The 25405-nt window shown below is 39.4% G+C and overlaps 1 protein-coding gene across 1 annotated transcript in view; it reads left to right on the top strand.

Annotated features, from left to right (window-relative positions):
- Positions 1-25405, top strand: part of EGF (epidermal growth factor) — a 100552-nt gene that overhangs the window by 313 nt on the left and 74834 nt on the right. Inside the window, exons 2-3 of the mRNA XM_079920793.1 lie at positions 5867-5949; positions 7374-7829. Coding sequence (XP_079776919.1) covers positions 7703-7829 — 127 coding nt within the window. The 5' untranslated portion in view covers positions 5867-5949; positions 7374-7702. The remainder of the gene's footprint in view (positions 1-5866; positions 5950-7373; positions 7830-25405) is intronic.

Genomic DNA, 25405 nt, shown 5'->3' with positions numbered 1-25405 from the left:
ATGGGGGATGGGCACACATCTTCACATTATTAGTGAAAAAAAAGAGGCCCTAGAGAGTAGTGGTTTAGGCACATACTCTAGAGTCAGACAGACATGGTGTTTGTGTCCATCTCCATCACTTAATAGCTCTGACACATCAGACAAGATCCTTAACTTCTCTAACCTCATAGTTACCTTCCATAAAATGGAGTTAATGTCTACTTTTCATAAGGACTAAATGGAAGCTTTTCTTCTTCATCTTATTCCTGATGATGGCTCCTGACTGATGGCAAGTAAAGATAGCTGATGTTTGAGAAAAAAAAAACATGATTTTGTATCATATTTTTAAGTTTACATCTGGTATTGTAAGCAAAACATTAGGCTTTAGGCTCAATGAAAAAAATACTCATTTGGGAAATGTTTAGCAAGGTTGCAGGATACAAAGTCCATATATAAAACTCAATTTTATCTCTATAAAAGAGTGATGAACAGCTAGAAAATAAAATCAGAGGACTATTCATTTGTAAGAGCATTCAAAAAATGTAAAATACAAATAAATCTAACAAAAGATGGGTAAAGCTCTACACTGTGAAGTCAAAAACATTGATGAGAGAAATTAAAGAAGACCTAAATAAATGGAGAAATATAGAATATTTGAGATTCGGAGGCTTAATATTGTAAAAATGTCAGTTCTTCCCCAATTTAACTATGTATTCAGTGAATATATATGTGGAGAAAAATAAACTTCAACTCCAACCTCGTATAATATACAAATATTAATAAAGATGAATCACAAACCCCGACATAAAAGCTTAAACTCTAAAAGTGCCTAGAAAAAAATAAGAGAATATATTGAAAGCTTGGAGTGGGCAATAATTTATTAGAGATAACATAGACAACAATATAACTGTAAAGGAAAAAAATGATAAATCGGACTTCATCAAAGCTAAAATTTTTTGCTCATCAAAAGATATTGTTAAGAAAATGAATAGATAAGGCATGGACTGGGAGAAAATATTTGTAATGCATAGATCTGATGTACATATTTACATATTTGTAATACATAGATCAGATTTGTATCCAGAATATATGCAAAGAACTTCTACAAATCAATAAAAATATTTAAAACGCAATAAAGAAATGGGCAAAAGATGTGAATAGACATCTCACAAAAGAAGATACATGAATGATCAATTAACATCTGAAAAGATGGTCAACACCAATATTCATCAGGGAAAGGCAAATTAAAATTGCAATGTGATATTATGTTACACCTACTAAAATGTTTAAAATTAAAAAGACTGCCAATACCAAATGTAGGTGAGGATGTGGAACAACTGGAACTCACACGCATTGCTTGTGAGAATATAAACTGGAGCAGCCGCTTTGGAAAAATATTTGGCCGCTTCTTATGAAGTTAAACATATACCTACCCTATGAACCAGTAATTAGGTATTAACTGAAAAGAAATGAAAACATTCATTGAGCCAAACCTGGAAACAATCCAAATGTCCATCAACAGGAGAATGGATAAACAAATTTTGATCTATTCATACAAAAGAATACTTCCCAGAGATAATAAAGAATGAAGTACTGATACACACAACAACATGGATAATAGCAAAAGCATTATGGTGAACAAAAGAAGTCAGACACAAAAGCAAACCTACTGCATGACTGCATTTCTATAAAGTTCAAGAACAGACAAAACTAACCTATGACGATAGAATTCAGAACAATGGTTGCCTGTGGATGTGGGTGGGGTTGACTGGAGGGAGCACAGGGAAATTTCAGCAATAATGGAAACATTTTGTCTTGGTTGAGGTGTTGGCTTAATGTATATACACATTTACCAAAATTCATCAGATTTTATACTTAAAATCTGTTCACTTTGTATAAATTTTACTTTAATAAAATAAAACGTGAATGCATCTCAACTGGAAGTCAGGCTGGGAAACCAAATGAAAGCAACTTAATTTATTTTGTTTGTCTGGTATTTGAAACTTTAAAAATATATCATTTACTCAAATATTTTCTCTCCACCATCTATTTTATACATCTTTCCAATTTTAAGTTGTAAACCATGATTATTTTCACACCATTTCTGTCTGAAGGTAGAGGAATGGAGAGAAGATACTACTTCACAGTTTAATAAATATAATAAAAGCAAAGGAAGAGCTGAAAATATGGTTTGCATTTTCATTAGTTTCCAGCAAGTAGTTTTAATTATATGAAATTATATATAACTTATAGCATCTGTAGTACTCTTGTCAAGCCTTCAAATGTTCTATACTTAATGGAACTATGCTTTCTATAGATTCAGCAGAATTGAAGGTCAGGGGAAAGATTGTACAGTCGACCCTCCATATCTCTGGCTTCCACATCTGCATATTCAACCAACCGTTCATGGAAAATTTTTGGAAAAAAATTCCAGAAAGTTCCAAAAAGCCAAACTTGAACTTGCCACATGATGGCAGCTATTTACATAGCAGTTACATTGCATTAGGTATTATAAGTAATCTAGATATGATTTAAAGTATAGGAGAGGATGTGTGTACGTCATATGCAAATATGAAGCCATTTTATATAAGGGGCTGGAACATCCTTGGATTTTGGTATCTGAGGGGGTCCTGGAACCAGTCCCTTGCAGATACCAAGGGACAACAGATGATAGAAAACTCAGAGTTCTTTCCATTAACTTTTGATATTTTTAGAAGTTAAAATACCTGACGGACCAATGAAGGAGGGATTGTAGGAGGAGGTCATCAAGAGGACGTGACCACCAGTTGACCTGAGGCTCTTCACCCCCTCCCCTCCCCTGCCCTTGGAATGTATGTTCTGCCCACCGTTCTCATAGCCGGAGCCGTTTCAAGGACTCGGCCTTGAGAGAACAATGTGTTGTTGAGATCATCTGGATGGAATACATGACTGAACTCAGTTAAGGCCTCTACAGAAAGTTTTAAGATTTTAGGGGGTTAGCGTGAAGATTTACTCATTTTGTGGGTGCCGAAGTCAAGTCTTGTAAATGAGTTCCCTTAGTTATTAAACCTGCCACGTACCAATCGGGAGTGGTCTGCCTCTTTCTTTGTTCTCTTCTGCCCTCTGTGTTCAGAGGCCTGTTTCGATTTTCACCCAGGGAACTCCTGAGGTTGCAAACCAATAGGCATGCTGGGATTGCAGTCTAAAACGAGCTTTTTTTTTTTTTTTTTTTAATTTAAATTTTGTTGCTGCTTCACAGAATTAGGAATTATATATTATGGATTATTATGCTCTTTTAAAAATAAATACCCAGTTCCTGAAGACTTGTTTCTTCCTCTTGGTCAGAGGAACCTTTCTAGGTGATTGGGTGGACTTAGCTGAAAGATGGAGCATGGGTAGGACTTCTCTTTTCCTTCTTTTATACTAAGTACTTTTAAAAATCTGATTTCTTTCATTAGAAGCATGGTATTACTTAATCTGTGCATCAAGCATAGTATTACTTTTTTTTAAAAAAAATAATAAACTATTTTTCTTAAAAGCAGGTTTAGGTTTACAAAAAAAATTGTGCAGAGTACAGAGAATTCCCATATCTTGCCTTCCCTCCCCCTCCCTCCAGTTTCCCTTACTATTAATACCTTGCATTAATGTGGTCCATTTGCTATAATTGATGAGCCAATATTGATGCATTATTATCAACTAAAGTCCATAGTTTACATTAGGGTTCACTCCTGTTGTTGTACATTCTGTGGGTTGTGATAAATGTATAATGGCCTGTATCCACCATTATCAGATCATACAGAATAGTTTCACTGCCCTAAAAATCCTTTGTGCTCCCCTTATTCATCTCTCCTCCATCCCAAACCCTGGCAATCACTGATATTTTTATTGTCTCCATAGTTTTGCCTTTTCCAGAATGTCATATAGTTGAATTCCTACAGCATGTAGCCTTTCAAATTGACTTCTTTCACTTAGTGATATGCGTTTATGATTCCCTCATGTCTTTAGCGGCTTGATGGTTCATTTTGTTTTATTCCTGAGTGATATTCCATTGTATGGATGTACCACATTTTGTTTATCCATTCACCTATTGAAGGACATCTTCCAAAATTTGGAAATTATGAACAAGGCTGCAGTAAATATTTGTGTGTAGGGTTTTTTGTGGATATAAGTTTTCAACTCATTTTGGTAAAAACCAAGGAGCACAGTTGCCCTTCTTCTTCTTCAATACAATTTTTATATCTGGTATGCATATCTTGATAAATTGTAATTTGCCCTTGATAGCTAACTCCTGTGCCTGGGATCCTAATTTCTTTTCCTTAATACTATTTCCATTTCTGCCATGGATGAATCGCTAAGAATGCCAGACAGATGTCAACAACTTTCTTTTTGAAGAACAAGAAAATGTTTTCAAATCTTGTAGGAGCTGTCCCAATACAATTGACACTTATCGATAGAAGTGGACTGTGAAATAATCTGTGTGCTCTTTCTGTGGATGGGTATTTAATAGTCACTCCTACCAAAACGCACTGCCTTGTCACCTCTGGTTCCTGTGATCATATACATCTTTCTTTTGATGATATCCCAGCCTGTTTATTCTGATCTAAAACGCCATCTAATGAGGAGAGAATCATAACTTCAGAATTCATATTCTCCATAAATGTGTGTAATATTGGAAACACTTCTAAGCCTTTCTGATCTTCAACGTCCTCACTGGTGAAACGGGGCAATAATACCCACCTTGAAAGATGGTGTTGAGGAATGGAAGCAATGTGAATAAAGCATCTGTATTTCCTGTATGCCTGACATATTGGAAGCAATCTGTTGATGGGGTGCTGGTGGTGATGATTAATAACAGCTGTGTGTACAGCCAGGCAAATTAAGTGCTTTGTGCTTCAATAGGGAAATTTTATCTGAAGAGGTAGAATGATGACCAGCACACATAAACATATCTCCCAATAGCCTCCCTTCTCCTATTGATGTCCACTCATGTTTAAAAGCATTCAGAGCTGTCCCCTTGCCATTAACATCTAACTCTCTCATGGACCTACCAGCAGATCCTCCCATCCAACTGCATCACCTCAGGATCTACAGATCTAATAAATAAGCAATTTTTTCTTTGTCCTGTCACAAATCCTGTTGTCAGCATGGCATTCCTCCTTCTCCATGCCCGTCTGAGGCTTCCTAATTAATCCAGAAAGCTTTGGTGCATGCTCTGGTCCACATAGTTTGTGCAGTTCCCCTTCTTCCTGACACCCTCAGAATACTTGGTGACTGGTCATTCATTAGTTCATACTCATAGACTCTTCTTTGTTGTGGTGGTTCATCAACCTCAACAAGGTCTTGAATTTAGGGACCATGACCTCTATTTCTTGTATTCCCTACAGCGTCCTATCACATAGAGCTCTGTAATTAATCAATGAATTAGTTAATTTGACTCAATCCCAGAAACTAAAAGGTATTAGGCAGCTCAAATCCATAAAGCTACAATAGATTTCTAGGCAACTTTAAAATAAGGAGGATGTTCATTTGTCCAGGAGAGGTCCAGTTTTATTTAGAAATAAGAATATGGACTTATTAAATATCTCTGGATGTCCTTTCTAGGTGGTAGCCCCTGTCCTATGTATTTGCCATCTGGGCAACCCTAGGTTGTCTCTGGATGAGCTGGGATTGACCTTTAACATGAGTCACTAGTCTCAGCATCTACCATACCCGTGTTGACTCCACCATTTCCTAAGGGGCTTATGCTCAACATTAATGACCACATTAGCCCAAGTGACCCGTAATTCGGAAAGCAAGATTTTTTACAACAAAAATAATATGAGAGGTTCAAAATCCAAATAGAATATATTTGTGGGTTATTTCATATTTGTGTTCATGTTATTCTCCTCTCTCTTCTCCACTAACATAGACTGTCCTCTAAGCAAGCTCCTTCTACTGCTGTCACCTGTGACACCGGCAATGCATTTGCTGGAGGGGAAGCTCATTAACAAGGTTAGTAACTCCGTGCAGGGTATTTGTAGGACATTCATTCTGAGTCTTGAGTCTGAGTCCAGAAAGCAATGGAATATTCCATGTAACCCCACCCCCACCCCCTGTGACTTCTGCTGCCCCCTAGGGTCTGTTTCTCCTGTAAGGGGTCAGAGCTGCCTGGCAGAGGCCGGCAGAAATCAGAGGAATCCTGACTTTAGCTGTTTCAGAAAAGTGACCCAGTATTTGAAAATGACGAGAACATAATTAAGCATGAGTAAAAGGCTTGGAGTCGTTCCCGTTCTCCATAAGGGGTGTTCACCAGCGTGACTGTTATTTTTGTGACTATCGCTTTATCTACATTTTGACTAGCACTGGGAACACTACCTCTGGGCAACTTAAATGAAAACTTGTTTTCCAGGATGAAATAAATCGGCAGAAATTTCCATTGTTCATCAAATCTGGTGTAAATGGTTTGCCCGAGCTGGATATTTCTGGGTCCTGGGTGCACTCCTGAAGAAATAACTGCCGCTGTTCCAAGTAGAAAGTGGTCGAGGAGACAGCTATTCCACACTTGCAGCTTTTATTTTCTATCACTGAGATGTGAAAAGATAGCTTAAACTATCTGAGAAGGAACAGCATTCAGCTATGCTGGATTTCCAGTGCTTCCCAGATTTTGTGCTATTAGCTTAGTTTTTCCAACACTGCTCTATGATAACAATCCCCTCCTTTCCCTGCACTCCTGGCCCCTCACGATGTTTTATTATGGTCCTGCTGAAAGAAAAGGTGTCTGTGCATACTGTAGCGATTCATCTGGCGTCAGGGATTTCCCTTTGATTTGGAAAGAATAATCTTTCAAATTCCGCTATAAAATATACAGGAGGGAGAAAGATTAAGCTCCAGGAATGTGCACGGGTGTTGACATTCGTTCAGATAATGAGCTGAAGGTCATTTTTCTTTAATACCGCTCAGGTGAGTGATCAATGGCTCTAAAGTCTGCATTACCAGCCGTGCTGTTCACCACTGATTTATACAACGTGGTTTAACTTGGTCTCCATCCTTCCAGATATTCAAACGTAGCCAATATTCAGCAGGTACCTCCAAGACATCACGAGCAACTCCCCGGCCCCTTCCTTGCTCTCCCCCTGGTTCTGCCCGGAATGTTTATGGTGAATAGTCAGCTATCTCCTCCTTGGCAACCGTCCATGCTTTCCTGTAGCTGGAATTGCCCACATTCGCATTTGCAAACAGAGGCTCACTCAAGTGTTGCTAAAGGAGAGGGGTGGAGCCGAAAAGCTTTAAAAAGGAAAGGGGAGTCACTCTACTTTTCAAAAAGAGAAACCGTGTTTGGGGAGGAATCCTATGTCCATATTTCTTCTTTCAGCCTCATGAAGGGTCGTGGTTGGAACTTTCCACCAATTCTTTCCTTTTTTTTTTCCTTTCTCTAGCCTTGGCCCTGCCGCTTTGCCTGTCACAGCGAAGTCCGCGGCAGGCCTCCAGTGCATGGCTGTTAAACTCCGCGAAATTTGTCATAAGGGTGTCAGGTATTTCTTACCGGCTTCCCAAAAACTTCGATAAAGAAATCTTTCCTTGGAGTGTCCCCTTCAGGCTGCATTTCGACGCTGTCGAGGGCAACAGGGCAGCAGAGGAAAAGATGCCCCAGGGCTGCAGGCCAACCCGGGTGGCCACGCTGGGGGTCAGACATACCCACTTTGCTCGGGCTATGCTCAAGCAGAGTCAGCTTATTTTCTATTGAGAGTTCAAGCCCGTCGAGATTATGCTGCTGTTCCTTATCATTCTGTTGCCGGTAGTTTTTAAATTTAGTTTTGTTAGCCTCTCAGCACTGCAGCGCTGGAGCTGTCCTGAAGGCTCTCCCTCGGGAAATGGGAATTCTACTTGTGTGGGTAAGTAACCCCATCAAAAGGAGTTCGCGTCTTCCCGGGAACTGCCCTCAGATACCTGTTCATTCCGTTTTGTATACTTGGGCATTTTTTTTTTTTTTTGGTTTGTCTGTGGGCGTGTATATTTGCTTCCTTTTTGTTTTCTAATGCTGGCTGTTAGAGCTAATCTGCTACTAACTATAAAAATTCATGGCTCTCAAATTGTTCTTCTGTGTGTGAGTGAATAGGTCTCATTTTTAACTAGCTGAACATTTCACAGAAACCTCCGTCTTGATTCTGACACGAGGAGTGATTAAATACTTAGTTGATTAGCTTTATACGGGAAACTGGGGAAACGGATTTTTTTTTTTTTGAGACTGTTTCTTAATCCATGAAGAAAAAAATACCTTCCTTCGGATAAATTTGTTTAAGAACTGAGAGGCTGCTAACACCCAGTGAAAAATGGGAAGGGAATTGGGCACAAATGTGATTCTATCATTGTGAAAGTTAAGCTAAGTTTCAAGTTAAACCTCTTCCCATCCTCCCTCACTGCTGTTTCTGAAGCTCTGACGCAGCTCCAGTTTTTAGTAACAGGTGCATTGTAATTTTGGGAACTGCTAAGAAATGCTAATATGCCACAACCCCTCCCATATTAAATGGGTTTTTAATCAAGAGTGAGTGGGAATTCTACTGAATGTAAAATAGCAATCCTGAGTAAGGACTTTGCCTGAAAAAATATCTCTTCCCCCTGCCCCCTCCTCGATTCATTTAATTTAATCCTTGGGTGGGTTCCCAACCTGCTGCTCAAACAAGTTAGACATTTCCATCCATTACAGACCATGAACTGCCCTGATATTCCTTTCTTGGCATTTTGCCCTTCTGAGAAGAGGGCTAGTTCCCAAAAAGAGGTAGATTGAAGGAATACAGTAAATTTTCCAGAAGAGAAGCCTCTGGAATATAGCACGAAATAGTGGGAATAAAGGGAACACTTCCGAGGCAAACAGCTGTTGTTGGGCTCCTGTCCTGGCCATCCCGTAAAGGAAGTTACCAGTGAGGAAGTCGGGGCCCTGTCACCAGGCAGCATTTACTGGAACAGGTGAGCAGAGCCCTAGGGTACTGGAAGGAAGGACTGCGTTCTAGTTATCTCCATGTCCCCAGCACCTAGAACATTTCTGCGCTCGTAGTATATGCTCAATAAATTCTTGCTGAATGAATAGAGTGTGTTTCCCTGGTCTGCTAATCAAGGCCCTAAAGAATAGCAATGAAAAGGGAATGACAAAAGACAAAAATGACCTCATGAGCCTGTGACACAGCTGTTGGAGACATAGCTTTACACATAGTCATGCCGAGTGGACTGGACCGCTTTGGGGTGGAAGTAGTTGGCAAGTGACCAGAGTCAGGCACTGCCATCTGCATGGGATGAGGGGAGATAGTGGGAGCCACTCAAGAAGCAGAACCTGAGACAGCAAAAATAGTACGAAAATGAACTTTTACTCATGGCTTTAGAGTCCCAGGGAACAACCCGATCCCTGCTAGCAAGTGAGACTGCACCTCAGGCTTCTTGCACCCCCACCCCCACCCCACCAGTGGCTCAGAAGTGTCTTCACTGAGGCTGGTTGAAGACATAAACTTGAAGCCCAGGATAGAGACAATGAGTTAGGGGGACTGTGTCACAGAGTGGAAGGAACAGAGGTTTTAGAAGCAAACATACCTCATTTCAAATCCATGCTACCTACTTAATACTTGATCTACAGTGGAATATTGCTGAAAAATAATAATGCCCCCTTTCAGAATTGTTGTGTGGATTCCATGAGATAACACGGGAAATGCACCTGCCACGGAGGCTAGCAGATTGTGCTCAATAAACGTCCTCTGGGCTCCATATCTTGGCTAAATCTCTTTGATCAAATCCTATCACAAAATGCCTTACTTGAACACTGCAGTGACATGGCACAGACCCCACGGAGGGTGGAATGTCTGGATGCCACTTTGTGACTCTGTCTCTTTGCTCCCTTGTTCCTCGCAGGTCACAGGTTTAAAGCCCCTACTTTATACTCCGGGTCTCCTGTTAGCTACTAACTGCCTGGGTCACACCCTATGCCCCATGCGTTTCAGAGGACAGTATTTCTCCTCTCTAGATAGATATGGTACCATCATCTATTTTTCCTCTAATTAAGTTCTCCTTGCCCCTGGCACTGAGACAGACCACCTGTAGCCAGCCTGACCCAGCAGGAAGAATGCTTTGTGGTCTGATTCAGGTACTTCATGCAATGTCGTCTTGCATGTGACTGTGAGCCAGAGAAAATAAGTGATAACAACACAGAACTGGGTTTTCTTCATTTCTTCCCTCCCCTACACCTCCTGCTTTTTTTTTTTTTTTTTTTTTAATCAACTGTGTATTCTGTTAGCTTTTGTTTGAACTACAGTACATAAGGAGAGCAGTAAGGAAAACTGCTGGCCAGTGGCTTCTGAACTTTCAAGCCTATTTGCCCTGGAGGAGAAATAGCAGTTGAAAAGGAACTGTTCCTGTTTTATATCTGTACCTGCATTATTTATATGAACTTTCTTGGTAAATAGAGTGAAGAAGAAGTACAGGTCAAGCTTCAGAGAGCTGGCTGCAGGCTGGATCCTGGGGCACTAGTTAGCCAACTGGGGAGGTCACTTTTAGCAGCAAACAGTGAAATCACTGATTTCAGCACCGGTTAAGGCTTGGTCAGCTTCCCAGTCAAGTGCAAACCAGAGGAACTCCATGATCAAAATCTTGTTTGTTTTTTCAGCCAGAGTTATGCAAAAGCTTTTTCAAAATAGTCTAACTGCAGAGAAATTACAGGAATGATCTTTTATGCATACCATGTGAATAAAAGCATCACCTAAATACTCAGTGGTTTGTGGTCTTTGAGGGGTAGTAGAGCTCAGTGGTAAAGAGCTTAAAGTTTGGAAACTGCCTGCCTGGGTTCGAATCCCAGTTCTGCTGCTTGTGAACTGTGTGTCATTTTCCTCAGTATCAAGTGAAGATAACTACCCTCTCCTCCAAGGATTGTTGTCAGGATTGTGTTGAAGTGGTTGTTTTCAATGCTGGCTGTACATTAGAACCACCAATGGGGTTAGCATCTGGTCGGTGTGAGTGAGTCAGAGTCCCTTCTGGAGGTGGAACCTGGGCATCTTTTTCTGTTACTCTCCCTTGGTGATTTCAACAGGCATAATGGGCAGCCTGGGTTTACGGCCACTCAGTTAATACATGTAAAGTGCACAAAACAGAGCCTGGCATGTAATAAGCACTCAATAAGTCTTAGCTGCTATTAGTATTTTTATTGTTGTTAACATCATTTTCTTGGTGGGAATAGTGGTAATATCTTCTAAATATGGCTTAGTTTCTTCTATAATAATTGAATTTCTTTTACACATGGAAAAATGCCACATTGAAAAACCCAATGACAGTTTTATAGCATTACAATTTGTAGTCAAAATAATTTCAACATACATAACTTGTATTTCTGTGCTCAAAAGAAATGTTTATTAAAAACACAAAACTGTATCATACTGGTTGGAGTGAGTGCCCTTGCGGAACTGCAGCTCCAATATTTGCCTTTCTGTGACATCAACTGATAAAAAATTCCACTGAGTGCAAAGTAAGTCTGCTTGTTAGATTTCTCACCAGTAGTGATTTTAACAACAGCAAAAACAAGCCACTTGAAAGTATTTAAATTTCTTATGTATTTTTCCTTATGTTTGGAACCAATTTCCCTAAGACTTGTAAAGTCGTAGAGGGCATATAAAGGAATGATAAATTAGTTCTTCAAATGAATTTACATTTTTGGGCTAGTTGGGGGTTGTCCATTTTATTTGACATTCAATTTAGAAGTTGGAAGGTGAGACTTATTTGCTTATTTCAGAGTAGAGCAAATAATTTTTTCCCATCAAAAGTAAAGGGACTAGTAATTTGTCTTAAGTAAATTCAGAATCTTACTTTATCATCTACAAATTTGCCTTCATAAAAAATCCATCTGAAATAATTCCTTGTATAGAATAAATGGTTGGGCTTTTTTTTTAAACATCAGTAGTCTCCAAACTCCATTCCATCTGTAAAAAAAAGTTAAAATGTGGACATACGTTCCCAAAACACATGTTTATTTATCAGTTACTTACATAATATATATACTGATACTGTGAACATTATACAACACATAACATTTCTAACATTTTCTTTCCACACAATAATGAACCATCTTACAATCTCGAAGTGGTTACACATCCTGCTTGGGAGAGACTGTTTCAGAGAACTAGTAAAATGATGGAATAAATGCTTCATCCTTCTTCCTTATTAGCTCAGCTCCTTTCACTTAAGCATGAAAAGAAAAGCAAAAAGGTTGCTAAGTTTTTTATAAAGTAAAGGGGAATTATTTATAGTGAATGACTTTTTTCAGAATATGTAATTGTAGAAATAAAAATTGATCTCCCCAGTTGGTTAACTTAGCGCCCCAGGATCCCTCCTGAAGTAGGGTTGTGCTGAAATTCTGCCATAAGGGCCAGAAGAACAGACCACATCCCTAAGAATGGATTGGAGTTTCATAAATTCTAAAGCTCTATGGCCTGCTGGGGTCATAGTATCTTAGGATTTTTAAATAAAAATGGTCTGTGTCTCCATCTCATGTTCTGGAGAAACTCATTGTCTCCCTCCTCTATCCTGGAGGATTGCTGGGCGGGGACGGTGATGTGGAAGGAAAGGCTCTGTGTCCATTTGGTCCTTCCACTGAATTATTGACTACTGTGTGCCTTGCTTCCCTCAGGCGCTGTCCCTTTCCCACACTCCATTACCTCACACCCACACCACCCTGTTTCACTTCTCAAAAGAGCCAGTGCCTTGGGCTGTGAGGGTACAAACTTTAACTGAAGGCTTGTGCAAAAAAAACGTTATGGTCAGGGCTTCCCTGATGGCGCAGTGGTTGAGAGTCCGCCTGCCGACGCAGGGGACACGGGTTCGTGCCCCGGTCCGGGAAGATCCCACATGCCGCGGAGCGGCTGGGCCCGTGAGCCATGGCCGCTGAGCCTGCGCGTCCGCAGCCTGTGCGCCGCAACGGGAAAGGCCGCGACAGTGAGAGGCCCGCGTACCGCAAAAAAAAAAAAAAAAGTCATGGTCACATCCTGATCCAGCACATCAAACAACTAGAACAAAATGTTTTTCATTCTTGTACTTAAAAGTTAAGTAATTGTTTTGTGTGGAAAAGCCTTACCCACCATCCTCTCTTGAGCGCCAGCTTCTCGCCACATTTAGCCACCCCTGTTTCTCAGTGACCTTGATCTACACCTAGTCCTCTTTTTCTCGGCCTCCTTCATCTGTTTCAGGCAACCACTGTAGATTTATTCCTCCTCCAATTCTGTTTGCTTGATCATATCCTAGGCCTCTCTTTATAAATAATAATTTAAAAACCTTAAAAAATTTCTAAATAGTACACTGGAGTGTTTTAGTAAAAACAAAACAGTTGTTTCTCAGAAGAGAAATTCTGGCCACAGGTGAAACCAATCTTTTCGCCTGTCCTTCCACCATGGGGGAGTGTTACGTTTGAGACAGAAGAGAAGACCAGGTGGTGGGAATGCCACGTGAAGCGGAGACTTTTCCTGAACTCTCAGGCTAGGAAGGGGCTGCGGAGTTCCAGGGTTAGGGGAGCCGTTTCTCTGGCCCGGTGGACACAGGTCAGAAGTGAGGTGGGGCACTGCCTTGAAAAGAGGCCTTCATAAGTCTGGTCTTGGCCAACCATTGTAAGGTGGGTTGTTCTTCTTTTCTATTAATCACTAGTCATTAAAGAAGATCTGATTAAAAGTTAAAGATTGATCTCACTTGCGCTGAGGAAAATGAGCAAAAGGCCAGTCCCGTGTTTCAGGTGAAATGGTAGAATGAGTGGCGGGTAGGAGGGACTGTCTTCCACAAGCACCGTGACTCCACAGTGATGTGGCCGGAATGGGAGGAGGACGGATGAGAGCCACCAGTGGGTGAAGATGAGAGAGGCAGAATATTCCCCAGTCAGTGGTCTGCTGTTAGGAGAATCAAATTGTTTGGATTACGAAGCAATTACGATGTCTCCTCTCTTATTTTTATCATTGACCCGTAGATTCTATTGTACTAATTTATTTAGATTAATTTATATATTGTCTCTTAATCCAGACGCTTAAAAAATCAAACATTAGACTTCAGATGAAAGGAAACAAAAATTCCTTACCTGGGAAACTCGTCTTCTAAAATCTGTTCAACATTCTTAACCTTTTAGTCACTTTGATTATAGTGGAGAAAAATCAGAAAAGAAACTAGTGACTTTCCAATATGTGTCAATTGCCTGATCTAAGATATTTCAGCAATTACTTTAATGAAATAGTTTTGCAAACCTGTTCTGAGGAAAAAAATTAAAGACTCAGTAGCTAGCTGCAATAGCTGGAGAACTTTTTCAGAATGTCCAGGTCAGTTTTAAACAATGTACTTTCTTTCAAGGAATTTCTCAGTATTTTTCAAGAAATTCTCAAATTCCACAAAGCAGTTTAGTGTTTAGTTAAGTTTTAGTAGTAACTCCAAATTTGAGCAGTCCTAGAGCTAGGGGAACAAAATGTTAGTTTCACTGTGTTATAGTTTCTAATGTTAGAATTAACTTTAAGAAAGAACCAGGAACAAAAACAACAACAGCAACAAAGAAAACCTTGAGCATTGAAACATAATTGTCCCCAGTGTCTATTTACTTCTTGCCTACAGGTGAATACTTTCATCTAGAACGCTAATACTACTCACCATGAAGGGAGTATTACCTGGATATTACGTGAACCAGGAATGCAGATTTATTTTGTAGGGATTCTTTATTAACAATAATGTTAATACAAATATTAGCTTTGCATACCATCACTCCAGTCATGTCCCCAGCTGTCCCATTTGCTGGGACCCACAACAAGAAGATGACTGAGATCCAGGCCTGAAAGGATGTGTAATGTTTTTGTCAGGTGTAGAAGAAGAAAAAATTACATTAAACAGAGGAGACCTTTATACTTCTTGAAAGATCTAGCCATATCTGAAAACACATTGTATTTTATATGGCGGATGTAACTAACCTCTGAGGGCGGTTGTGGAATAATACATGTAAATACACGTATGTCTTTCTTTAGGAGATCTTTTCCTTAACGTCATCATTCAAAATTTTCCTTTGATGCTGGAAATTAGTTAATGTATAAGAACTGCAGTCATTTTAGCCAAATGCAAGGCAGGAACTTCTGCTCTCATCACCTCTTGACCTTTCTAAGTCTGAAGTTTGAATTGGTGTGTGCATCTCTTTTCACTTATGACCTTGATTTTCATATTCTCCCAAGCCTGGCCATGCTAATGTGTTTGGATTTCCCAAGTATTTCCCAGGATACTTAGTACACTGGAGTTTGTGTGAGAATGACAGTGATTCATGGTGGGCACTGATTTAATTGCAAAGTACCCTCCAGTATAGGATAGACAAAGCCTTTCAGAGAAAGGCAGTACCTTCTTCCTCCATTCCGAGACACCTATCAGGGTGCTACGGACTAGCTTTGTGTGTAGTAAGTGGATTTCATTCATGGGGTGGTTCTTTTTGTGGGTAGTTTGTTGCTAGGATACACAGACAGTCCTAACAACTTCATGGCAGCTGTCTTGTTCTTTAGCACATGGTGTGTCTGTTGAGAAATAGTATTTTATTTTGTTCACTTTAATGCTTTTCTGGTTAAAATTTCAGAAGCTTGAAGAAGGATCTTTCTTCTTCCATAAACTATCCTTGTATAAACAGACCAAAGATGGAAGACCCATCAAACTCAACACTGTCATAATATATGGCTGTTGACACGAATCCTCTCATTTTGGGTCCTTCCCTTATGAGGTTTCAAAACATGCCTAGAGGTAGAAGCTACCAGGGATCTTCTGGTGTTTTTTTTCCTTCCCCCTGAAGCATGCAATTGTTCTGTTTACTACAGGAATTTAATCTTTCCTTGGTTTGCAAGGAAATTGCAAAGGTTACTATCATTAATGTTAATTTACCCGGTGTGTGGAAATGTATATCTTTTAGATTGAGGCAATGTTGTTGAGAATTTTAAAAGCTCTAAGTGGATCAAAAGTCTTATTATGTTTGGGGAAACATTTGAAAAAGTTTCTGAAAGTTTTATATTTCTTGGCTATTCTAATGAGTCATGGCAAAAATTTCATGTAAGAGGAAAAAAATAAGGTATGTGAAGAAAACTTTCCATCGTGAATCTTAATGCATTTGAAAAGTACCCAGTAATGCTCATGAGAGGTTGATTGGAGACTGTCTTTCAACATTGATGTGTTATCTTCTGGAACAGAAAGCTAAATAGAAGCACCTTCTGCATGGATATCCGTCTTTAATGCACACTGTGTTGATGCATATAAAATGACCGGGTTTTATTCCTTCCAGTAGACAGAATAGGATGCCATTTTTCAAACAGAGGATATATTTTTAGACAGAGTGAATTGTGGTTGGTGCTTTACACGAGTGGACTGATCTTGTCCCAGGAAAAACTGGAGCTGTTTTGGACAGGTGGTAGTTCCAGTGTCGCACTTGCTCGTTGCCTTGCTTTGCATGAAGGAGTCCTCTCACGCCTAGTCAGTGCACTATGCATGGCAGGTTCTGATAGGCTGAAATGGACAAGGTCCAATTATGCGGCTGATATGAGCTGCTAATACTTACCTCACAGGATTGTCATGAAGACTAAATAAATTAATTCGTGTGAGGTGCTTAGGATCTTGCCTGACACACGGTGAGTTCTCAGTAAATATTAGCTATTGCTCTACCAAATACCATAGCTAAGACATATTAGAAACACCTTTGCTTTGTGTAATTTTTCTAATACCTGTTTCTTCAGATTGTCAGCAGTCCTTAGAGAAATCTGAAGTTGGTTTCTTGGCATGAGGCAAGTCCTAACAATCATCTAGGGTATTCTCTGTGATTTGTTACTGTCCTTGATGATAAAGTATGGTACAAAATCCCCAATTAATTCATTTTTCTAAGTAATTATTCTTAGGGTTTGTCACATTTGCCTTCAACATTCCAAGAAACTTATATGAAGTATTTTTCTCTGTATTTATACAGCAATGCCTACAGCTAGGGCCCAGAAATTAGCACTGGTCAGGGTGGTATAATAAGAACAATGGAATTGGACTCAGGAAACATCTGAGTTCCAATACTTCTTCATTTTCTTTTCTTTCTGTCTGTTCGTCTAGGAACATTCAGAATTCAGTATCTGTAGGCAAATATTTGTTTAGCCTTGCAATATGAGGAACATGATTGTAAAGGTAGGAAAAGGAGAAGATAATTGTGTTAGTTATAAATGAGACCAACACCAAATTTTGTACATTTAATAAAATTTTTACAGATTTAATCAATTGACTAATTTTGTAGACTTCTTTCAGAGAGTTGAGCTTTTGGTGTCACTTGGGGCAGGTTGTTTGCTTTAGGTTATTGTTTTATTTCCTTTATTAGAGCTCATAATGACACATTATTGATTTGGTACTTGAAGTTTAGAGAAGCAGAGAGATGGAAACATTTCACAGAAAATAGGGGTTAAGATGAATAACATCTATTTATGAATTTACCACAAGCTCAAGATTCTTTCAAAAATGCGGCAAACAAGGAAACTATTGAATTCTATAAGAAAGGCGGGTTAGGAATTGATAAATGTTAGATTAGAAAGGACCTTCAAAATCATCTAGCCCAACTGCCTCATGTTACAGATGAGAGGTTGAAATGCAGAGGGATGAAATAACTCACCAGGTTCCTAAGAGAACTGGAATTCAGGACCCTCAACTCATTTTACAATATATACCAAGCACATGTTACCTCCCACAATTGATGTTGAAAACCCACCAATGTAATGATTTTATTACTTCTTTCGATTGAAAAGTATTAATAATGTTAAGTTAGTGTGGGGAAAGTCTCTTACTAGCTCTCTATGTTGAAAGCGCTTTGAAAGTAGGACTGAGATTTCCTTTTATAAATACACCAATTATACCTATGAGTTAATTCAAATCAATTCAACAAATATTTATTGAACATCAGTTATGTGTTTGGACTGACAGTGATGACATCACTGGTCCAGATGCCCAGGGTATCCTGAGGGACAGTGAGGTTCTCAGCTTAGAGGGCGAGGTGTGGGTGGGCTGCAGTTTACCTGATGCCTTATGGACCATATTAGTTGGTTTTATCAAAGCTAACTCTTACAAAATCTAACAAGTGACTTAAAAACCCTCCTGCAGAGGAGGTAAAGATGGCAGACAATGCTAATAATGCAAAGCCCAAGAAGATAATGAGGAAAGAACAGCGCTGACCCCTTATTCTTAGAATGAGCTGTTTGTTGGCTGCATAAGGGATAAGAACATTCAGATTTGACAAAAAGGAGAAATTAACAAGAAGGAAGCCTGAGAAATGGATTTATGCTTACTACTATGATTAGTGATAAATCTCGAAACAAGCGAAAATTTGCCTCTAAATGTTATAGCTAATGAAGCCATCAGGACAAGCAAGATGTTTAAGAGTAAGTATCCAGGGCTTCCCTGGTGGCGCAGTGGTTGAGTCTGCCTGCCGATGCAGGGGACGCGGGTTCGTGCCCCAGTCTGGGAAGATCCCACGTGCCGCGGAGCGGCTGGGCCCGTGAGCCATGGCTGTGGAGCCTGTGTTCCGCAACAGGAGAGGCCACAACAGTGAGAGGCCTGCGTACCGCAAGAAAACAAACAAACAAAAGAATTAGTATCCAGAATGTGAAGATTAACTCTTTATGATTTTCACAGTTGTGTTCAAAGTTATGATATGCAAGACTACATACCGTAAGCTTACTGACAAAAAGTTAGAAGGCTCCCTTGAGGTTTCTGACATTACAGCAAAAATGGTAAAGCCTCTATACGTTGAAATATGCAATAACAAAACTTTTGTGACTGTTGCCTAAGTTTTTCAGTCATTAGGCCTAATGTGGTCTCTGGAAACAGGAGTTATAATCATCAATGTAAAAATAAACTCCCCTCACAAGTCTGGACTGCCAAAGGGAAAAAACAAAAGGTAAAGCCTCATACTATTAGTGAAATACTTGCCTTCCTCTTCCCTGCTGTGGTAAAACATGCCTAAAGTAATACATGGAAAACCACATGGCGACAGATTAAATGTGTTCTTCTGTCAGCAAATACTACTGAAAACTTCACAGAAGGCATTACTGAAATTTTAAAGAAGTAAGTATTAGAAAAATTATACAGTTTGAGTGAGAGTAAAGGTGTTTCTGCTATATCTCAGCTTATGGTATTTTCTAGAGACTAAGAGTGAACATTTATTGAGAACTCACTATATGTAAGGGAAAACTCTAAGGTCTTGGCATGAATCTATTTAGTCTTCATAATAATCCTATGAAGTTCTATTATCATTTCCATTTCCAAGATGAAGGAACCTATGCACAGAGAGGTTAAGTAATGAGCTGAAAGTCACACAGCTATTATAATTAATAGTGGAGCCAGTAAAGAGTCACCATGGGTATTCTGTCTCCAGTGCCAGTGATCTTAGCCGCTCTTGTATTTGCCTCTCTGTTTCAACAATGAAATGCACAAAGAACTGAGATACTTTTTTATAAGCCAATAAAAGAAAGATGAATCAGAGAAGAAATTTTCTCAGTAGTCAATGACTTCTTTATATATTAACAAATATATTGTGAAAAAAAATAGTACGCATGTACTCAGTGGCAATGGAGCCACTGCATTTACTGCAACATCAGCAAAAAGCGTTCTTGGGTGAGATGACAGCAGACCCTACAGTATAGTCTCCACAGTTTCACAGGGAATCAGGGCAGCACAGTCACTGAAACTGGACTTGCACAAAGTGCAGTGGGGCATCGCTGATATCATTTCTATAAAAACAAGACTAAACTAGATTCTTTGTAATACTTTGTGTTGAATGGGGAGTAACCATGAAAATATTTGTCCCACATGCTTCCTGCAGAGTATCTGGAAGCAAAGCACTTATGACAATGATCAAATGTTAGATATTTTTCTTTTTAAAAAGGGACAAGTATTTCAAATTTTTTTACCTTTTCTGTGATGATAAATTGGTGTCAGTGGTATGCTACTCAAAAAGTAACTAAAACAACAGAACTTTATCCCTTCCAGTTAAAGGTGACATTCTAACAACGAGTTAGAAAGTGACTTGCTGATTGTAGGAAATTTATGATGAAGAGAGTGGTTTGAAAACTGATGATGTTGGGAATGTTTCTATTGTCATGTGATTTGGTTGTTGAATCAATGTCAGTATGTCATTTATTAAAAACTCTCTCATCTACCTCAGGGCCTTTGCACTGGCTCTTCTTTCTGGTTGGAAGGCTCTTACCCCACATATCTACTTGGCCCACCCTGCTCTTCTGTCTTTTCTTAGGGTCACTTCCCCCATGAGGCCTTCTCTGACCACAGTTCTAACCTGCTCCACCCATCCTGTTACTGCCCACCCCTCTTTTTCTTTTTCTTTCTTTTTTTCTTCTGTGACACCTATCTGACCTCTGGTACACAGTACAATTTACTGATTTACTCTGAAAAAACAAAAAAAAAAAACAAAAAAACTCTCATGTCTGCATTCTTAAAAAAAATTCCTGTAAACAGAGTTTTCCAAACTGTTTTTAAAAACTTCTAAATGAAGAATTTTTGTCCTTTCAATTCCACTTGCTAAAAATATAAAATGCAACACCTGGTTAGTTTGCATTTACTGATTAAAATACAGGAAGGCAGAATTTTGCTAATCTAATTCAATAAAATTTGTGAATAATTGATAGATGTAATTAAAAAGCATATTCTGTGATTTTGTAAATATAGCCAATGAAGCATTTCTTGTATTTGATATAGATATAATTGTGAAATATCTATTTCATCTATGACAGTTATCAAAGACTAAATATCAAAACATATTGAACTTTAAACCAAATTTTTGAACTCCTATATTAAATTCAATCTTTTCAATAGATGCAAATGAATGTTGCATAAACTCAATTTTTTTTTTGCGGTACGCGGGCCTCTCACTGTTGTGGCCTCTCCCGTTGCGGAGCACAGGCTCCGGACGCGCAGGCTCAGCGGCCATGGCTCACGGGCCCAGCCGCTCCGCGGCATGTGGGATCCTCCCAGACCGGGGCACGAACCCGCGTCCCCTGCATTGGCAGGTGGACTCTCAACCACTGCACCACCAGGGAAGCCCCTGCATAAACTCAATTTTTAACATGCAGAGGGACTTTTGGGGCTGTGTGACATCTGCAACTGGAAATGTCCAGCAGAAAGTAGAAAATACAGAGGCAAAACTCAGAGGACAGGTCAAGATAGTGATTTCCGTGTGTGTGTGTGTGTGTGTGTGTGTGTGTGTGTGTGTGTGTTTGTGAGAAACATCTGGAAAAAACTTTTAATGTTGGAGAATGCATTTTAGTATGGTAACATTAATCTTTAAATAAAATTGAGCATAATTTATGCTGACAAGCTGAGGGATAAACATGCTTACTTAAGATGAAGGATTACCTACAGCACAGGAACCTTTTGACAGCATTCACTGTTCTGCAAAACTGCATTATTATGAGTTTTTAAAAAGTTGTAGTGAGGAATTCCCTGGCAGTCCACTTTCACTGCAGAGGGCACGGGTTCGATGGCTGGTCGGGGAACTAAGATCCCATGTACAGCACGGCCAAAAAAAAAAAAAAAAAGTAATAGTGAGCTGTGGTATAGGCTGAGTGATAGACACATAAATTAATGGAACAGACTAGAAAGTCCAGAAATAGACTTACATAAATATGGTCATTTGATCTTTGACAGAGGTGCAAAAGCAATTCAATAGAGAAAGGATAGTCTTTTCAACGTATGATGTTGGATCAATTAGACATCCACGAGCAAAATAATCTCAACCTAAACCACACACCTTATACAAAGATTAACTCAAAATAGATTATAGATCTAAATTTAAGATGTAAAAGTTTAAAGCTTTTAGGAGAAAACATAGAAATCTTTATGTCCTGGAGTTGAGTTCTTAGAAATGACACCAAAAGCATGATATACAAAGGAAAAAAATTATAACTGGTACCTCATCAAAACTGAAACTTTTGCTCTGCCATAGACAATGTCAAGAGGATGAAAACACAAGCTGTGTGCTGGAAGAAAACATTTGCAAAACAGGTATCTGACAAAGGACTTGTATCTAACACATATTTTTTAAAAACCTTTCAAATGCAATAATAAGAAAATAAATAACCTAGTTTAAAATGGGCAAAGGATTTAAACAGATATATTCAACAAAAGGATATAAAGATAGTAAATAAATCCATGAAAAGATGTTCACCATTGTTAACTGTTTTAGGCTGAATATGGCCCCCAAATATATCTATGTCTTATTCCTGGACCTTGTGAATGTGACCTTACATGGCAAAAGAGACTTCACAAATGTGATCTTGAAATGGGGTGATTATCCTGGATAATCTAGGTGGATCCTAAATGTACTCACCAGCGTCCTTAAGAGAGGGAGGCCAGAATGTCAAAGGAGAAGGAAGACAATGGAAACAGAGAGACATTTGAAGATGATACACTGCTGGCTTTGAAGATGGAGAAAAGGGGGCCATGAGTCAAGGAGCCCAGGGAATACATTATATATGGAATGCAACATATTATAGAATTAGATAGAAAAATATCCAGGTGATGTAATTATAGGAATCCACTGAAAGAGACCCAATTTCTAATTAGTTCCTGGAACATGGATGGATGCAGAGAATCCAGCCTTTTGGTCAGCTTCCTGAAGTGGGTTCCTTGACGGAGCTGAACTACAAGACGCTAAACAATGAGTTCCTGATGAATTCAGTCTGGGATAAGCATGATGTTTAAAAGCTAAATCTGTGATCCGAAAGACATGGCTTTAAATCCCCAGTTGGTTATTTATTGGACATGTGACTTGTAGCAAGTTAATGGCTCTAAACTTCAGTTTCTTCTTCTGTAAAATGAAGATGCCGGGAGCATCTACCTCCTAACGTTACCCAATTAAATAATGCCTTTAATGTGCTACCCCAGAGATAACACTCAAGATGTTGGCTGTTACTATTCTGATGGTATTTACCACCCACCTTCTTGGAGAATCAAAGTGTGTAATAGCACATTAAAGACTCTGAGTGGCTCTGTTGAAAAGAACGATTTTCTAGAACTTGCTAGCCTCAGGTACTACCCTGAGCACCTGGTAATGGATTCTCTTTAGCTTGATAATGAGAATGTGGCTGAGGGTCAGGAAGGGGCTATTTTTTGCTCCAGATGACTCATTTCTACCACCACTCAGCGACTAGGGTGGCAATCTTCACATTTTTCAGAGCTTTCCTTTCAGAATTAAGGTTTTGTAACTGAGTAGGACCCTATGGGGCCGTCCCATGACAGACCCCTCCCCCCTCCCCTCCGCTTCAGCTCCTCTTTGTAGGACCTAGATAACAGTATTGGATGCAATTTCCTGAGTTGTTTTACAGATGCTAATACCCCCACCAAATGGAAGCAATTAACTACTTGATGACCGTGAGCACACAGCACTGCCCCCAACACACACCCGTTGGAGCCTAAGGTTGAATATCGTTAACCCCTGGGACGCCGCCCTGTTACCTCGCCATTGACCAATCAGAGAATTGTGCGCGAGCTGATCACACAGCCTGGGATGCCATTCCCTCACCTTCCTTTAAGAATGCTTTGCTGTAACCCATGGGGGAGTCCAAGGTTTCTGAGCACTAGCTGTCCTGGACTCCTTGTATGACTCCCTACAATAAACGCTGCACTTTCCTTCAAATCACAACCTGGTGTCTGTAGATTGGCTTTACTGTGCACAGGGCAAGAGGACCCAATTTTGGTTTGGTAGCAGTTTAAGTTCACATCTCCTGGCTCACCTTTCTAGATGTATTATTTCTTATTTTAAAAAAAATTATTGATGTAGAGTCGATTTACAATGTTGTGTTAATTTCTGCTGTACAGCAAAGGGATTCACTTATACATATATATATATATTTTCATATTCTTTTCCATTATGGTTTACCACAGGATATTGAATATAGTTCCCTGTGCTATACAGTAGGGCCCTGTTGTTTATCCATCCTATATATAATAGTTTGCATCTGTTAATCCCAAACTCCCAATTGTTCCCTCCTCCCTGGCCCCCTGCCCCTTGGCAACCACAAGCCTGTTCTCTATATGAGTCTGTTTCTGTTTCACAGATATGTTCATTTGTGTAGTATTTGAGATTCCACATATAAGTGATGTCATATGGTATTTGTCTTTCCCTTTCAGACTTACTTTGCTTAGTATGATAATCTCTGGGTTCATCCATTTTGCTGCAAATGGCATGATTTCATTTTTTTTATGGCTAATATTCCATTGTATATATGTACCACATCTTCTTTATCCATTTATCTGTTGATAGACATTTAGGTTGTTTCCATGTCTTGGTTATTGTGAATAGTGCTGCTATGAATATAGGGGTGCATGTAGCTTTTTGAATTATAGACTTGTGTGGATATATGCCCAGGAGTGGGATTGCTAGATCATATGGTAATTCTATTTTTAGTTTTCTGAGGAACCTCCATACTGTTCTCCATAGTGGCTGCACCAACTTACATTCCCACCACCAGTGTAGGAGGGTTGCCTTTTCTCCATACCCTCTCCAGAGTTTGTTATTTGCAGACTTTTTTTTTTTTTAGTTTCTGCTTTATAACAAAGTGAATCAGCTATACATATACATATATCCCCATATCTCCTCCCTCTTGCGTCTCCCTCCCACGCTCCCCATCCCACCCCTCTAGGTGGTCACAAAGCACCAAGCTGATCTCCCTGTGCTATGCGGCTGCTTCCCACTAGCTATCTATTTTACATTTGGTAGTGTATATAAGTCCATGCCACTCTCTCACTTTGTCCCAGCTTACCCTTCCCCTCAAATCCATTCTCTACATCTGAGTCTTTATTCCTGTCCTGCCCCTAGGTTCTTCAGAACCTTTTTGGGGTTTTTTTTTAGATTCCATATACACGTGTTAGCATACAGTATTTGTTTTTCTCTTTCTGACTTACTTCACTTTGTATGACAGACTCTAGGTCCATCCACCTCACTACAGATAAATAAAGTTCACTTCTTTTTTTATGGCTGAGTAATATTCTATTGTATATATGTGCCACGTCTTCTTTATCCATTCATCTGTTGGTGGACACTTAGGTTACTTCCATGTCCTGGCTATTGTAAATAGAGCTGCAATGAACATTGTGGTACATGACTCTTTTTGAATTATGGTTTTCTCAGGGTATATGCCCAGTAGTGGGATGGCTGGGTCGTATGGTAGTTCTGTTTTTAGTTTTTTTAAGGACACTCCATACTGTTCTGCATAGTGGCTGTATCAATTTACACTCCCACCAACAGTGCAGGAGGGTTCCCTTTTCTCCACACCCTCTCCAGCATTTATTGTTTGTAGATTTTTTGATGATGGCCATTCTGACTGGTGTGAGGTGATACCTCATTGTAGTTTTGATTTGCATTTCTCTAATAATTAGCGATGTTGAGCATTTTTCATGTGCTTTTTGGCCATCTATATGTCTTTTT

The sequence above is a fragment of the Stenella coeruleoalba genome (assembly GCF_951394435.1).
Source record: "Stenella coeruleoalba genome assembly, chromosome: 4".
Taxonomy (NCBI): Eukaryota; Metazoa; Chordata; class Mammalia; order Artiodactyla; family Delphinidae; genus Stenella; species Stenella coeruleoalba.
The sequence above is the reverse complement of the archived record's forward strand: the minus strand, read 5'-3'. Positions and strand labels throughout refer to the sequence as shown.